Here is a 17,092-nt window from a genome sequence, read left to right on the forward strand (position 1 = left end):
CTCGGCTAGAATAGGTTGCTACTGGCCCGGTGAATATCCCCTCGGTTGTAAGTTTCAAACTAGTATAATTTTCACAGGTTGTGGGACACAGTGCAGGAGTTGGAAGTGGAGTCCTGATCTAGAAATCTGCAGATGGGCTAAACAGTCAATTGACAGTCACACACGCTTGTTTCTATCCTGGAGGGACAGTGTTCCTGCTGATTTTCATGATTTCTGACCGTGTCCATCATATTGCGAGGGGGCTAGCCTTCAGCAAATACTCTTGCATCTCTCTCTGTTCGTACAGCAGGTCGATGTGAATGTTATCTGGTGTCTGACAGATCTTGTTTCAATTCCAGGAACAAACCCTCAGGTACACTCGGTGAAGACGGCATCAATAGGAACCCTGGGTCGGAGCAGGTCCCCGATGGCAGTCACTGTGCCCAGCGCACCGGATGTTGCAGAATCCACAAAAATGCTGGAGGACTCCGATAGTGTAGGTTTGACGTGGTTCTATCCGCGTGCTAGGGCCTACTTCTCGATGTAACCTTCACTGTATCATTGCCCTGTACACACTGATATTCCCCTGGCATGGGTCTTCTCTTTCCTCCCCTTAGTCACTAACTATTTGGACCCCTCACTTTAGTGTCTGGCATATGCGCCAATACTCGTCAGCACACCTCCCCGTCACTTACACAGATGACAGGAGTTGAGAGATTAGCAACAATCAATAACCACGTTTTTAAGATTGTGACTAAGGTTTTGGGGTTAACTGCTTTCTCTCATCCTACCCTTCACTTTTTTGAAATGTTTTAAATGTACTGTCGGTGTGTCTTGGTTATTTTTCTATTCCTTTTGCCCTTGTTTCCTACGAGTGACTTCTCATTATTTGATCCCCGAAAGTCCCCCAATCCCCTAGACCAATAGAGCTCACCCATGATCCTCACCAATTGCTGCTTCGTCTATCTATGACCAGTCTGGCTGTGAGTTGGTCACGCTCCCTCTAGTTTTATTATTAAGGGTTAGGGTCAGTGGGTTATCCCACTGTCTGTATAACGAGTGAAAGCCCCCAATTGAAATAGGACTACTGGTCCTAAGGGTTATTTTGTGGAGAAATGCCAGGCCACCTCCTCCTGAAATCAGGGGTTCAACCTGTGAGGAACTGCAGGCGTAGAGCCTCGTCCCATCACTCAGCACCTTGGAGTCTTGCTCAAGTGGTCCTTGAGCAAGAAATAATGTCTTGTTCTGAGCAAACACCTTACAAGCCAGTAACTTTCTGCCTCTTTGCAGAATTATGGCCCGGATGAACTGTCTGAAGAGATGACGCACCTCACGGGGTTAATGAAGGATCTGAGTGTGATCACCACAGCATAGATGCAGTCAGAATACCATCAATTTCACAAACTGAAACCAGAGCTACTCTGCAAGGAGTATGTACAAAAGACACCGAGAGTCGGATACAACATAATGTGATGTGTTAAGTCTCGTGGAAACTGCCTTTGTCACGATTCCAGTCCAGTGGATCCAGACTTGTGGATATCATATAATGCAGTCGTGGAATCTGACACTCTCGGCTCTGACAGACCTCTGCTGGAGGCACCGGTATAGTGTTCGACATTCGATATCGTCTATTTACTGCGTGTTTACGTTTTCTGGTGTTATAAAAAGAATGTTGAATTGTTACTTTGGTATCCAGATGTGACATTTGACTGCCTCACCGTAAGCTGGTGTGAGATGCATCAATTAATAACGTGGCCATTTCTTGCTTCCTCATCACATCGTGCCATGGCATTCAGACTCCACTCTGCATCCTTCTGATAAAACTGCCAAGTTATCTGCATTCATCACTGTGATCTTTTAGCAAACTTCAGAATATTCCTGCTGGACTTGGCAAGTTAGCTGATTAAAGCACAATTACGAAGAAGGAACTGGCAAGACCTATCGACAAATAACTCGAGAAAAGAGGCTTGGAATGACTCAAAGCACATTGATTTAAACAAATGTGTGCAGCAGTTGACATTTTATATGAAGAATATCTTTACATGTTCTATTGGAAAATCATTAGCCATAAGACAAAAGCTAAGCAAACCCTTGCAAATGGGTTCCAATTATATAGCCAGCATTAAACCCCATTGAATGGGTTCTGATCATCGGACCCGTGATGGTCGGGTTCGATTTCCTAGCCCTGGTTGTTGAGTGAGTGGGTTCCGATTACTGGATCCGTATCGAGCCCAGTGAATAGGTTGTGTTTACTGTACCTTCAGTGGAGCCAGTTGAGTGGGTTCCAATTACATGAATCTTGGATCAACCCTGCATTGGGTTCTGATTAGATGACCTTGTTAAATCATGTAGTGAGTTCCAATTACAGGAAACTCATCTCTTTTTCCCCCCTCCCATAACATCATTGTAATTGCTTCTACAGTCTTCGTTTTACTTTGTTTGTGAATATTGCTTCCTATGTACATCTCCATGAATGTTAATATAACTGTTTAAGGAAATTTATTGTAATGAATATAACTGAACAAAGCTATTGTGAAGATTTAGAAATCATGGCCCCAGTTGTAGGCAGTAAGATTTGTTTTGCACTTTTTTTTCATCTTTTACAAAGAACCATTTTCTTACAGCCCGTGTTTAAACTTGGGAAAAGCTCTGCTGTATCTGTAGTGTCCTCATTCGCAAAAGCAGCTTTTTGTTTTCCAAGGATGCTGAAGGTGCAAACTGTTTATTAATCATGATGTAGAAATGATGCAAACTACTGTAGTTTATGTACAAAGAACTTTGCTAGTAGCATTCTCTGTGGCTTTTTTTAAACTTCATGTTCTAATGTAATATTGGAATTCCAATACATTTTGTATTCAACCAGTAGGAACGTGAATGTAGACTTTCATTCATGGTTTACACTGCCCGTATAATATAAAATCAAAAGACAACTTAACGCCGTTTAGTTCCTCTAGATGTCCAGACCAGAAGTCAGCAGATTCAGTCCCTGTCTGCTTGGTTCACCTATCTCAGGTGGGGCACGAGAATTGGTCTCACTACTCCTGCACCAGGGTGAAGGGAAAAAACAGCCTGGGTTCCTGCTCTTAATCCCCGGCCTGGGTTCCTGCTCCTAATCCCCGGCCTGGGTTCCTGCTCTTAATCCCCGGCCTGGGTTCCTGCTCCTAATCCCCGGCCTGGGTTCCTGCTCTTAATCCCCGGCCTGGGTTCCTGCTCCTAATCCCTGGCCTGGGTTCCTGCTCTTAATCCCCGGCCTGGGTTCCTGCTCCTAATCCCCAACCAGAGCTTTCTTGCTGAAAAGTGACCTGGACAGGATCAGATGCCAATGTGATGCCCTCCGTGGGGAATAACCTGCCAACTTGTGTTGGCCCACAGGTACCTGTTAAAATGTACAAGAAGGGAGATAATTGAGGAGGTGGAAGGGAAAAGTGAATGCAGGTTATGTGCTGTAGGCTTCTGCCCATAAGGAACTGAGGCTATCCGAAGGCAGCCGAGAGTTGGTCAGCCTACCCACTGAGCCTGGATAAAAGCCCAGGTCTTGCAGGTCCACAAACTATCTGTCCCCCAACCATCTTGCGTGATTTTCAAGGGAAGGGGGAAAAAAATAGAAAACAGACAATTATTGAAAGACTAAATCTTGGTGTTTTCTCCAGATCGATGAGGATTAGACCCTTCACTGCTGTAAGGGCAGTGAATCACAATGAGTTAGTGCTGACTGAAGGAAACACTTTCAACATTTCTGGTTGTAATGTGCAAGCCGGGGACAATGGAACAGACAGCAGCAGCTGACCCGTGAGCGCTTGGGTTTCACACTAAAGACAAGAATACTGCGTTCAGCCCCACATCTCCACCAGCCGCTCGGAGTGAAAGTTAATACATTTGTAAAATTGCCAGGACCAGGGCTTCAATGTGCAGAAGAGCAGATCAGAGAGATTCATGTGTGTTGTTCAGAGTAGACCAATAGATTGTTGGATGCATTACATACATTGATGCAGACCTGGCTGTAATCCATTGCTACACTGGCTGTGCAGCGTTAAGAGTCTCTAGTATTGCACTTGTGAATCTAGCAACGCCTGTTGCTCAGGTGAAGAGGCAGTGAGTAACAGACAGTGAGTGTGTAACACTCTGACACAAGAGGGGAACAATTAGAGAGAAAAAATTAGAGAGCAACATTTTTCATTTTAGGAAAGATTTATGAAGAAACTTGTATACATTAAAACAGATCCAAATGTCTGGTACTCATCCCTTGTTTTGAAATGCCAGACAATTTGTTTTCAAAGACTCAGATTATAACTGGTCAGATGGGTTCCCTCAATCGCAACCTAAACACTTGTCCAACTTAAACATTATATTTTACAAAAATAAAGTTGTAAAGGTTGTCTCTAAAACTAATGAACAAAAATTAATTTATTAAAAATCTCAAGTGCCTGGAATTTCCATGAGTGGGGGGTTTCTATCTCCTGGCAGAACTTAGATTGTTGGGAATACCGGAGAAGCAATGGTCGATTCTCCAGGGTTTCCGGAAAAGACTCAGCCAGACATCATGGAACCCCCACGGGAATTCTACCCCCAAAACGTTTCCCTGGACACAGGGGCAGAGGGAGACAAAAGATGTAACTAACGAAGGTCAGAGATGAGCATTGGATAAAGAAGGGCCTGCAGTCATGTCAGTCTCTCAACACGACTTGGTGCTTTTCCTGAGAATCTACAATTCTCATCCTAGTGTTCAAATCTCTCCGTGGCCTCACCCTCCCTCTCTCTCTCTAACTTCTTCCAGCTCTACACCCTTCCAAAAGCTCTGCGCTCCTGCAATTCCCCCTCCCCCAATCCCCATCATCATTGCTGGTAGTGCCTTCAGCTGCCTGGGCCCTAAGCTCCCTAAACCTCTTTACTCCTCTCCTTTAAGACACTCCTTAAAACCAACCTCTTTGACCAAGCTTTTGTGATATCTCCTTATGTGGCTCGGTGTCAAATTTTGTTTGTGAAGTGCCTTGGGATGTTAAAGGCGCTATATAAATGCAAGTTGTGGATGTGGGACAGTAAAGTATTCATTAGCATGTGGAGGCTGAGGAGAAATACTGAAGGGTACAAAGGCAAAGAGTAATGTTACAGATCAGTTTTGGGCACCTGCAGGAAGTGGGTCACGGCCATGGAAAGGGCACTGAGGAAATTTACTGAAATGATTCAGGGATGAGAGGTTTTAATTATGAGGCGATTCAAGAAACTGGGACTCGTTTCAGTAAAACAAAAAGTTAAGAGGACATCTGATAGCGGTGTTAAAAATGATGAAGGGGGTTGATAAAGTAAATTGAGAAGAGCCATTTGCAGTGATTTAGTAAGTAGAGGCGGCCACAAACAAATCCAAAGAATGAAGGAGAGGTTAGGAGAATTTTTCTAATGGAGATGGTTGTTAAGGAAATGGAATTCATAATAGTTTTTAAAAAGGGAAATGGATGAATGAAAAATGTTAAAAGTATGGGGAAGGGGCAGGCAGCTCTTTCCGAGCTTGCCCAAACAGCCTCCTCGGCTGTAACATTGGCCCCAAGTTTCCACATGATTTGCTCCTGATTTTTAGGAGCAACTGGTGTAGAACGGAGTATCTTAGAAATCGGAATTCTCGTCATTTAGTTTGCTCCAGTTCTAGTCAGTTAGAACAGTTTCATTTTGGAACAGAATTTTTTTTTCAAAAGGGGGCGTGTCCGGCCACTTACGCCTGTTTTCAAAGTTTCGTCAGTGAAAACTTACTCCAAACTAACTTAGAATGGAGTAAGTGAAGATTTTTGTACGCTGGGATGCCCCCCTCAGTGTGTCTCTGTCAGTGTCTCTAGCTCTCTGTCTGTCTGTGTGTCTCTCATTCTCTGTCTGTCAGTGTCTGTGTTTCTGACAGCGAGGGGAGGCGGGTAGAGGGAGAGAGGGGGGGGAGCAGAGGGAGGGAAGGGGGAGGGGGGGAGAAGGGGATAAAGGGGAGAAGGGGGGGAAAGGAGATTGGGGGGGGGAAGGAGATTGGGGGGGGAAGGAGATTGGGGGGGGGAAGGAGATTGGGGGGGGGAAGGAGATTGGGGGGGGAAGGAGATTTGGGGGGGGGGAAGGAGATTTGGGGGGGGGAAGGAGATTTGGGGGGGGGAAGGAGATTTGGGGGGGGGGAAGGAGATTGGGGGGGGGGAAGGAGATTGGGGGGGGGGGAAGGAGATTGGGGGGGGGGGAAGGAGATTGGGGGGGGGGAAGGAGATTGGGGGGGGGGGAAGGAGATTGGGGGGGGGGGGAAGGAGATTGGGGGGGGGGAAGGAGATTGGGGGGGGGAAGGAGATTGGGGGGGGGAAAGGAGATTGGGGGGGGAAAGGAGATTGGGGGGGGGGAAGGAGATTGGGGGGAGGGGAAAGAGATTGGGGGGAGGGGAAAGAGATTGGGGGGAGGGGAAAGAGATTGGGGGGAGGGGAAAGAGATTGGGGGGAGGGGAAAGAGATTGGGGGGGAAGGAGATTGGGGGGGAAGGAGATTGGGGGGGGGGAAGGAGATTGGGGGGGGGAAGGAGATTGGGGGGGGGAAGGAGATTGGGGGGGGGAAGGAGATTGGGGGGGGGAAGGAGATTGGGGGGGGGGAAGGAGATTGGGGGGGGAGGGGGGGGAAGGAGATTGGGGGGGATTGGGGGGGAAGGAGATTGGGGGGGGAAGGAGATTGAAGGGGGAGGGGGGGGAAAGGAGAAGGGGGAGGGAGGCTGAACGGGCCAGGCCCGAGACTTCGGGCAGGGCCCATCCCCAGCACCAGATTTACAGGTAGGTGGCGTGGCGTTGGGTCGGGTCGGGGGGGGTGGTGGGAGGGAGGTCAGGTTGGTTCGGGTCGGGGGGAGAGGGGGCGTCGGGAGGGAGAGGGAGGTCAGGTCGGATCCAGTCCGGGGGGGGGGGGCAGGGAAGCGGGAGTCGAGTCGGGAACGGGAGGCGGGCGGGAAGCTGGAGTCGGGTCCGGAGGGGGGGGGGGAGCGGGAGTCAGGTCGGATCTGGAGGCGGGGAGCGGGTGTCGGGTCCGGTCTGGAGGCGGGGAGCGGGAGTCGAGTCGGGTCTGGAGGAAGCAGGAGCTGGGCGTGCGAGGCAGCCTTATTCACGCAGCCCCAGTGAGGCCATTCGTCTGGACCATTCGTCTGCTCACCCAAAATCGGACAGTTTTCCGGCAGAAGTTGCTGGCAACCAATAAGCAATAGTAAACCTGGCAGCTTTCGCCATTCCCCCAGCTCAGGGACCAATCGCAGAATCCCCTACCGATCCCAACAGCTAACGGGACTGACCAGGAACCTGAACTCTCCGATCACTCACATACCTGGGCCCTGAAACTCCCGGGTTCCCCTGCTCACCTGCCACAACTGCGGAGATGGAAACCGGCACAAGCCTGGCTGTGCCAAAACTCTGCCATTTCCTGGAGTTCGCGGCTGCCTTGTAAAGGACAGAATCTCCACCGGTCCAGGCAGCCGGCCTCAAATCCCCAAAGACTGACAATTATTTTTGAAACACAAAATCACCCCCTCGCTGAAGAGGCAGAGGGAAACGTCGAGGATTGGGGATACGGCAGGGGAAGGAAGGACGGACTTGGGCAAGCCCCCCTTGGCGGACCAAGCCAAGGGTTCTGGGGCCATGCAGAGTACATTCCCTCCCACTGACCCTACAAATTGGTGGGGTCAGCACTGAGGGCCTGTTCTCGCTGGGATCAACTTTTCTCTTTCAGATGCTGCGTGACTTGTATTTTTATTTCAGATTTCCAGCATTTGTGTCGTTTTTTTTTAAACTCGGTCCTACTGACGGTGTGGATATTAGAGGCATTACAGCAGCCCTTCGCTACACTGGCAGAGGGCATTTTCCCTCTCGTACAGACAGCACAGTTGCAAAGGCTGTGTCCAAGGGACAGATGAGCTGAGGGTGGTACTGGGTTTTAAGCTGAGTTTAATTACCTATTCTGGGAATCTGGGGAACTGAAGCCTAGCCCCATCTATCTCGGCTCACACTTCCTGCTCAGATCCTCAATGCCTGAATCCGCACTCGACTCTGGTTCCAAGGGTAATGAGGGAGGTTTCTGCACTCGGGTCGGGCATCCACCTGCAGCGAGAACAATTAACGGTCAGGGCACTGCCACTTACTGCACACAAACCACACTAGTTACAGAGCCCGGCAGGTTACTGAGGGGAATCAAACACGGACTTAGAGAAACACAGACTTGAGAACAAAGCCATGTTTGAAACACCCTGAGAAACACACCGATTGACACATAAAACAGCAGAAGGAGGTAGACTGACCGATTCGAGACAAACTGCATAGGAAACACAAGGGTTGTCACAACACACACACAATAGGAGCATACACTCAATGGAAAGATTCTGAAAGGTACGGGTGAACAGAGATCTCGTTCACGTACATAATTTCCAGGAATTGTAACTGCAGGTAAAAAAGGCAACATTATGTTTGGATTTAATAAATAAAGTACAAGAGTGATAATGATGAACATTGGCTAGGCCAGTTAGAGAATGGACAGTAGTTTTGGGAGCCCCATTATTAAAACCACAGGGTACAGCATATATTCACCAGGGATGGGAAACCAGTTATGAGGAGAGACCCAAGATACTGGGGACTGTTTCCATTGGAGCAGAGAAGGCCGAGGAGATTAAAGGGAGGTTTTTAAAATTCTGTCGGGTTTTGATAGAGAATAGGAAAAGACTTCCTCTGGTTGAGGAGTCAGTGAGGAGAAATCATCAATTTAAAGCCCTCACTAGGAGAGAGGTTTGGAAACGATCTCCTCACGCAGACTGTTGAAGCATGGAGTGCCTCACCACAAACCCACTGCATCTTTGATGGGAAATTTGGATAAATATGTATAGCAAGGGGCTAGTTTGGGATTGCTCTAGCAAAGAACCAGAACAGATATGATGGGTCAAATGGCCTCCTGAGCTATAAACCTCAACGGTTGACCAGTAAAGGCACCGTCTGTATTATATCACTGGTGGCCAGATATGATTTTTTTACTATCATTTTAAAAGCCGAGACTGCAGGTGAATTAGAAATATTTTGTAGGTTTGATTCAAGATATGCACAGGGCTAGGGCATCTACATTCCAGAGCCAAAACACAACTTCCAACTCACAGCCACAGTAGCTTCAGGCTCAACAGTTCCAGGAGCTCTGCTGTTGCACTACGTGTATTAGAGGGATTATAGAAGGGTTCCCACCCCCACAGTTTTCTCCCTTTCCCGGCTGAAGACATTGACACTTGCTGGGTTACAGCTCCTCCAGTTGCCGTTCTTACCTCTGAGCCCAGGCGATGAGCTTTGACGGGCTATTTGGCAGTAGAAAGCATCACATCCACATCACGTGAACTTTATATAGAAAATAGGTGCAGGAGTAGGCCCTTCGAGCCTGCACCACCATTCAATAAGACCATGGCTGATCATTCACCTCAGTACCCCACTCCCGCCTTCTCTCCATACCCCTTGATCCCTTTAGCCGTAAGAGCCACATCTAACTCCCTTTTGAATATATCCAACGAACTGGACTCAACAACTTTCTGTGGTAGAGAATTCCACAGGTTCACCAATCTCTGGGTGAAAAAGTTTCTCCTCATCTCGGTCCTAAATGGCCTGCCCCTTATCCTAAGACTGTGTCCCGTGGTTCTGGACTTCCCCAACATCGGGAACATTCTTCCTGCAACTAACCTGTCCAGTCCCGTCAGAATCTTATATGTTTCTATGAGATCCTTTCTCATCCTTCTAAACTCCAATGTATAACGGCCCAGTCGATCCAGTCTCTCCTCATATGTCAGTCCAGCCATCCGCATTCACTATTTCTAGGGCCACTTCCTTAAGTACTCTGGGACGCAGACTATCTGGCTCCAGGGATTTATCGGCCTTCAATCCCATCAATTTCCTTAACATAATTTCCCGCCTAATAAGAATATCCTTCAGTTCCTCCTTCTCACTAGACCCACTGTCCCCTAGTACTTCCGGAAGGTTATTTGTGTCTTTCTTCGTGAAGACAGAATCAAAGTATTTGTTCACTTGAATCTGACTGCAAGGGACCTAAGTTTGTCTTCACTAATCTTTTTCTCCTCATGTATCTATAGAAGCTTTTGCAGTCAGTGTTTATGTTCCAGGCAAGCTTCCTCTCATACTCTATTTTCTCACTCCTAATTAAATCCTTTGTCCTCCTCTGCTGAATTCTAAATTTCTCCCAGTCTTCAGGTTTGCTGCTTTTTCTGGCCAATTTATATGCCTCTTCCTTGGATTTAACACTATCCTTAATTTCCCTTGTTAGTCACGGTTGAGCCACCTTCCCCTTTTTATTTTTACCCCAGACAGGGATGTACAATTGTTGAAGTTCATCTATGTGATCTTTAAATGTTTGCCATTGCCTATCCACCGTCAAACCTTTAAGTATCATTTGCCAGTCTATTCTAGCCAATTCACGCCTCATACCGTCGAAGTTACCTTTCCTTAAGTTCAGGACCCTAGTCTCTGAATTAACTGTGTCACTCTCCATCTTAATAAAGAATTCTACCATATTATGGTCACTCTTCCCCAAGGGGCCGCGCACAACAAGATTGCTAATTAGTCCTTTCTCATTACACATCACCCAGTCTAGGATGGCCAGCTCTCTAGGTGGTTCCTCGACATATTAGTGTAGAAAACCATCCCTAATACACTCCAGGAAATCCTCCTCCACCGTATTGCTACCAGTTTGCCCAAACAATATGTAGATTAAAGTCGCCCATGATAACTGCTGTACCTTTATTGCACACATCCCTAATTTTTTGTTTGATGCTGTCCCCAACCTCACTACTACTGTTTGGTGGTCTGTACACAACTCCCACTAGCGTTTTCTGCTATTTGGTATTCTGCAGCTCCACCCATACCGATTCCACATCATCCAAGTTAATGTCCTTCCTTACTATTGCGTTAATTTCCTCTTTAACCAGCAATGCTACCCCACCTCTTTTTCCTTTCTGTCTATCCTTCCTGAATGTTGAATACCCCTGGATGTTGAGTTCCCAGCCTTGGTCACCCTGGAGCCATGTCTCCCTGATGCCAATTATATCATATTCATTAATTGCTGCCTGTGCAGTTAATTCGTCCACCTTATTACGAATACTCCTCGCATTGAGGCACAGAGTCTTCAGGCTTGTCTTTTTAACACACTTTGCCCTTTTGGAATTTTGCTGTAATGTGGCCCTTTCTGATTTTTGCCTTGGGTTTCTCTGCCCTCCACTTTTACTTTTCTTTTTATCTTTTGCTTCTGCCCCCATTCTACTTCCCTCTGTCTCCCTGCACAGGTTCCCATCCCCCTGCCATGAAGCAGATTACTGAACAAGTCCGGGGGTGCTCGGGTCAGTCGCAACTGATGTTGCACGAGAGAGCAACAAGATTGCACATGGCTGAGATCGCAATTTGTGACTGTTTACTGTGTAAACAGGAGTCATCGCACAAAACATATATATTTAAATGCATGCAACTACACTCGGGAAATCCTTCATTATTCACTTGCACTATCAGAACTAAGAGATAGAAATAACTAGGACATTCTGTAATTGAAAAGATATCTAAGCACTATAAAGGAACGATTACTATTTTCCGCAAATGCAGCAAATGTTGCTGTGTTTAAGTTCAGAGTTCAATGCGCTGCTTCTCACCTGCGGACAGCTGTATTGTCTTGCTGTACCCTGCGGCTGATGACATGGCCTGGCCCAGAGCCTGGTTCGAGCCCAGGGGTTGCTGGTTGGTGCCGAGTTTGCCGGATGGTGCCGCGCGGTGTCTCGACTTGGAGTCCTTTGCTGGTTTTGTCCAGACCAGATTCTCCCCGACCTGGAGGGCTGCTCCAATCTTCTGAGCCATGTCTACCAACTGGGGGGCAGTGGAGAGAAGGTATTAGATACTCCGCTTCAGTCACTGCATGTTCTCATTTCCCAATATCTACCCTAGAACAGTCAGCACTCGATCGAAGTGGTCATTTGGTGAAATTGAAGGAAACTCACAAGGAGCGATGTTTAAATTCCTGGCCTGTGCTCCTGGGAAAGGAGATGAAGCTTCATAATGGAATCATAACTTCATAAAATTACCTTTTTATACATGTAAAAATGTCTAACAAAATGAGAATCTGCACATCAGTTCTAGGCATACAATACAGCTTCAGTAAAGTCAATAAGGAATCTTGCACTAACACTGGTGGATCTCCTGTGGCAGTGGTCGGAGATGTTGGGTCTACCAGTGGGTTGGGCTTTATGACCGGACCGTATACTGTGTAAGACACAATGTGGCCTTTGAAGGAACGGTTAGCATCTTATATCTCAGGATTGAAGCACAATCATTCTTTGGGTAGAGCCGAAAGCCACTTTCACACAGCAAGGTCCCACACACAGCAATGCGATTAATGTTCAGTTAATCTATTTTTGGTGGTGTTGGTTGAGGGTAAACCCAGGACATCTGGAAAACTCACACATCTTTTTCAAATAAGTGCCACAGGATTTTTAACATCAACCTGAGCCTCGATTTAACGTCTCATCCAAAGAATGGTACCTCCGATAGAAACAGGAGGAGTGCCGTTCAGCCCCGAGAGGCTGATTGTGTCTCAACTCCATTTCCCTCGCTACCCTTACCATACTGTCTGTACAATATTTCAATATGAGGTTTTTAAGTTGAGAAGCACAGTTGAAGAGCAGGAGAGAGGTTCAGGTAAACCAGGAAGTAGGTCGGTGACACCAAGTGTGACATTTAACATCGTGTGGTGCCAGAAAGGAAGATTGCGAATGGTAACATTTCCAGTTTTGCCATCCTAGGACATGAGATGGCGTCTTAAATTCAAGCCTACTTGCTATAAGCTGATAATAGTTAGGTCATTTACAAAGAATGAGCCATTGTTGAAGTACCTCTGGGTCGAACTCCAGCGTGCTGCTGCTGGCCTTCAGTTTATTGACCTTCTTCTCCATCTCCTGATACTGGTGCAGAGCTCCCTTCTTGTTCCCTTGGTTGTACAGTAATATCGAATAGTTTAAGTTTACCAGTGGGTTTGACCTGCAGAGGAGAGAGAGGTTGACTTTCCCAGCAAAAGATGACCCTGTTTCTCCTCAGGATCTATGCGACAGCTCAACATAAAAGGACATCAATATGAGCCAGATATTAAAGCGTTGAACAAAAGGTATTACAGCCTGGCTGTGCCCCAATGGGAAAGGTAGTGTGTACAGGAGCGATACACTCCAGAAGGTGTCTCTACCGAGTGGCAGGGTCCTATAGTTCCCCTCAGTCCCTGTGGCTTAGGAGCGGGGATTCCCTGACTTGACTGGTACTGAGTAACCCCGGCTGACAAGTGCACATGGAGTGTGGACAGGGTCAGGCTCAGCAGTGATGCCCTGCATAGTTCAATAGTCAGGATGAGGTCCTGGAGGATACCTTTGGAACATGTGCCCTCAGGAGACGAGGAGAAAGGACTAGCTGAAAGAAAGCCCATCACCTACACGTTAGCGCGCGTCAGCAACAGTGCATGCGGGGAAACTAGCTAAAGCAACGTGGAGGAACACTGGTTAGTTATACACAGCATCAGAACACAGGCCCCATGGGTTCATGTGTTGGTCAGAGGAAGGGGTCCTGGAACAGGGCAATGCAAAACAATCTGTGTTGGTGCTTTGAAAAGGAAAGGAGAAAATAGAGCCAATACTGTTCACCAACCATCAGAAAGGCCCACTGCTGCTGTAACAAGGCACGAAATGCAAGTCTTGCCTTCAGCAATATGACGGAACATCTTACAAGGGATGCACCAACTGAATCTTTAACATTCATCACCACCTGCCCCACTGATACTCACTGGTCAAAGGCCACGGCTTGCTCATAGGATCTCTTTGCATTGTCAGGGTCCTCCAGGTTGGTTAACGTCACTGCAACAACAAGGAGGGAACTTACAGAATCACAGCATTCGCAGGGATACCCTTTCTCATCCACAAATCCTTGTGTGGGATCGCCCCACCCGAGCTCCGTGACCTCCTCCACCCTGTCCTGCCCTAAGCCTTTCATTCCTCAAACCCTGACCTGTGAAATGCCCCACCACCAGGACCAGAGGTCCCAGTCACCTTGGCCCGACTCCCTCCCTAAACCCCTCTCTGTCTTACCCATTTGCCCAGCATTTCTCTCATACCTCCTCACATGCTCGGTGTCCATTTTAACTCCCGTTTAGCAGCTTTGAATGTTTTTCTGTGGTAAAGGGGGCTATATAAACAGGATAGTGGTTATTGTAAGCGCATCACATTCTTTGACGTATATACGGCCATGCCTCACTCCAGGGGCATCACACAGCCTGTCATAGTTCCCTCCACATCAACGGTTAGTGATTCTCCCACTCAGAAAACATCAGTCTCAAAGTTTATTTTCTAATTAATAGTTAGAATAAATACTATAAACTGTGTTTGAACATTCAATCTCTGGCCTGGAGTTTGAGTAATAAAGTCAGGAGCACCACAGTCCACACAATGCCCCATTGGACCAATGGGAAACCTTCCAATTTATTAGTTGGGTCCTCGAGGCTGTGGGACTTTTGGAAAGCACTAACCAACAGTTGAAGATGCAGAGGTGCCCAATCCAGTCTCGGAACCACTTTCTCTCTCACCTGCTGCCTGACCCACCGTTTATTTCCAGCACTTTTTGGGCTCATTTATTTTTAATGTTTCAGATTTCTAAGTTTGGGGATTTGAATCCACACCTGTCGGTCTGGGTCAGGACTGTCCTGGATCACAGGGTCACAAACCAGCTTCAATGGGTTGTGGGTCAGTACACAATCCCAAACACTGGGGACAGTCCAACCCATTCTGGGCCAGGCATCAAGGCACATACTGACCCAATCCAGTCTGAGTTAGGATTGGGTACTAATACATTCACTGGGAACCAATCTATTCCATTCACACTGAATTCAGCACCAAGGTTGCTAGATGGATTGCTACCTTGAGCACTTCAACTCCGCAATCGATGTGGAAATCCAGTTACCCGAGGCGAGACTACACATCTGGATATTCAGTAGAGTGGTTAGAACTGAACAGATCACCTGGATCCTCATGGTGATGTCAGGGTGGATCCCCATGGTCAGGGTGTGAGGGTGTAATGGATTCTTGCTGCAGTGCAGCTCGGTGTGGGTGCTTTCCCAGACTGTGTTTAATGAATGGATCTGGTGCCGCTGTCCCGATGGGGAGCTGGGGGCGCCATGGTTCGATCAGCAGAATGTGCAAAGTTAGCGGATCTTAACTGAGCAAGTGTGCTACAAGTGGCCACATGGCCCTGGGTTAGAGGAAACGATAAACCAGGCCCGGGTTCTACCCTGGACTCTTGCCCAGTGGCCCATGTGCTGTGAGCGTGATGCAATAGTGGTGGGATAGCCTGTCACATTCACTGCCTGGACTCTCATCCACACACAGGATGGGTCCTGGGTCAGGGAGCAGGAACTATACCCACCAACGAGCCAACGCTTCCAGGAGAGGAAGATAGGGGAGGGGAGCGTGTGGTGTGAGCTGGGTCTCCATTGTGTCAGTGTTGGTGCATTCATTCACTGGATGAAGCTGCAAGTGTTGGGAAGAGTCTCTGGCCACGTTTGATCAAACGCTCAATTGCCTGGATGGGTTTCCACACTCACCGGCCAGCAGCATGTACAACTCGCCCATCCTTGGCTGCAGGTTGATGGCAGCACTGAGGAAGTGGAATGCGGACGCATATTGCTGCATGGTCAGATGCACCAAGCCCAGGTTATACAGGATCTTCCAATCAAAGGGAGACAGGTAGTTGGCTCGCTTCAAGCAGCTGATAGCCTGCAGCAAATAAACAGCCATTCACTCACTGAGGTGCTCGTCATTTCACAGTAGCTTTAAGGTTTAAATCATCAAATATATTTCAACACCAACCACGATGAGTAGTGGACACAAATACATTCTTTAAACGAGTGGTGCAGGAAGAGAACAGAGTGCTGAAGAGCGTCCTGACACTGGGCAGCATTCCAATCCAGCCCAGACGGATGTGCTGATGGTCGGCACTGCTCGTTGCCTGTCCTACATGAAGTGAGCTTAGTACCAACTCACATCCAACTGGGTCTGGGCCTCTAACTTTGGCACTAAATTAGCAACTGACAGGACAGCTTGTGTGAGACCTGAAAAAATGTCACACTGGTGCAGAAGAGGCAGCCCGACTGAGGGAGACACAAATGGACCACACGAACGCAGAGTAGAGGGAGGGAGCTTTACTCTGTATCTAACCCCGTGCTGTACCTGCCCTGGGAGTGTTTGATGGGACATTGTAGAGGGAGCTTTACTCTGTATCTAACCCGTGCTGTACCTGCCCTGGGAGTGTTTGATGGGAGAGTGTAGAGGGAGCTTTACTCTGTATCTAACCCCGTGCTGTACCTGCCCTGGGAGTGTTTGATGGGACAGTGTAGAGGGAGCTTTACTCTGTATCTAACCCCCTGTACCTGCCCTGGGAGTGTTTGATGGGACAGTGTAGAGGGAGCTTTACTCTGTATCTAACCCCGTGCTGTACCAGGGCTGCGAGTGTGTGATGGGACAGTGTGGAGGGAGCTTTACAGTCAGCACCTGTAGTTTACCAGATTCCAACAGGGATGTAGCCCTGCAGACTGGCAGTGTGTCGCGAGGACAATTGCTGCCTTGCACAGTGACCGACACGAAGTGACACCCTCTGACACCAGAGAGCACCGTGGTGACATGTTGTGGATTCTGGAGTGAAAACGAACAGGTCTGAATGTATCAGGAGACAGAAAGGCCTGATTATGGCCCATCTACAGGAGCACCAACAGTGGGAGATTTAAGTAACAGGATCGTGGCTCCCAGTTACTGGTTACTGTCATAAAAGCAAACGTCTATAGTGAACCAATTTTGAGCACTACACAGTAACTGGTTGGGACTTTGGGCAGTGCCCTGTTGATCAGAAGCTCCTCGTTATACTCACTGCTACATATTTCTTCTTGCCAAAGAAGCACATGCCAATGTTGTTCCACAGGGGCGGGCTCTCGGGTATGGTATGTGCTGCTATTCTGTACTTGCTCAGCGCAACATCAAAGTCACTGTGAGTCTGCATCATACTGCCCGCAGCCAGGATGGCCTGTGCAACACAAAT

General features: G+C 47.8%; 2 protein-coding genes across 6 annotated transcripts in view; one reads left to right on the forward strand and one right to left on the reverse strand.

Annotated features, from left to right (window-relative positions):
- LOC139234030 (neogenin-like) overlaps positions 1–2,875 on the forward strand; it is a 164,667-nt gene extending 161,792 nt beyond the window's left edge. For 3 of the 4 annotated variants that reach the window (XM_070864881.1, XM_070864884.1, XM_070864883.1), the window contains 2 exons: positions 339–475; positions 1,270–2,875. In XM_070864881.1, the coding sequence (XP_070720982.1) occupies positions 339–475; positions 1,270–1,353 (221 nt within the window). In that variant the 3' untranslated portion in view covers positions 1,354–2,875. The remainder of the gene's footprint in view (positions 1–338; positions 476–1,269) is intronic. The other variant, XM_070864882.1, reaches the window with a different exon arrangement.
- A 3,715-nt stretch (positions 2,876–6,590) lies between these two features.
- The window catches only part of bbs4 (Bardet-Biedl syndrome 4), a 35,196-nt gene continuing 24,694 nt past the window's right edge, over positions 6,591–17,092 (reverse strand). For both annotated transcript variants that reach the window (XM_070864096.1, XM_070864097.1), the window contains 6 exons: positions 16,925–17,077; positions 15,606–15,777; positions 13,797–13,866; positions 12,865–13,009; positions 11,632–11,842; positions 6,591–8,056 (listed from right to left, as the gene is read on the reverse strand). In XM_070864096.1, coding sequence (XP_070720197.1) covers positions 7,950–8,056; positions 11,632–11,842; positions 12,865–13,009; positions 13,797–13,866; positions 15,606–15,777; positions 16,925–17,077 — 858 coding nt within the window. In that variant the 3' untranslated portion in view covers positions 6,591–7,949. The remainder of the gene's footprint in view (positions 8,057–11,631; positions 11,843–12,864; positions 13,010–13,796; positions 13,867–15,605; positions 15,778–16,924; positions 17,078–17,092) is intronic.

The sequence above is a fragment of the Pristiophorus japonicus genome, chromosome 21 (genome assembly GCF_044704955.1).
Source record: "Pristiophorus japonicus isolate sPriJap1 chromosome 21, sPriJap1.hap1, whole genome shotgun sequence".
NCBI classification, from domain to species: domain Eukaryota; kingdom Metazoa; phylum Chordata; class Chondrichthyes; family Pristiophoridae; genus Pristiophorus; species Pristiophorus japonicus.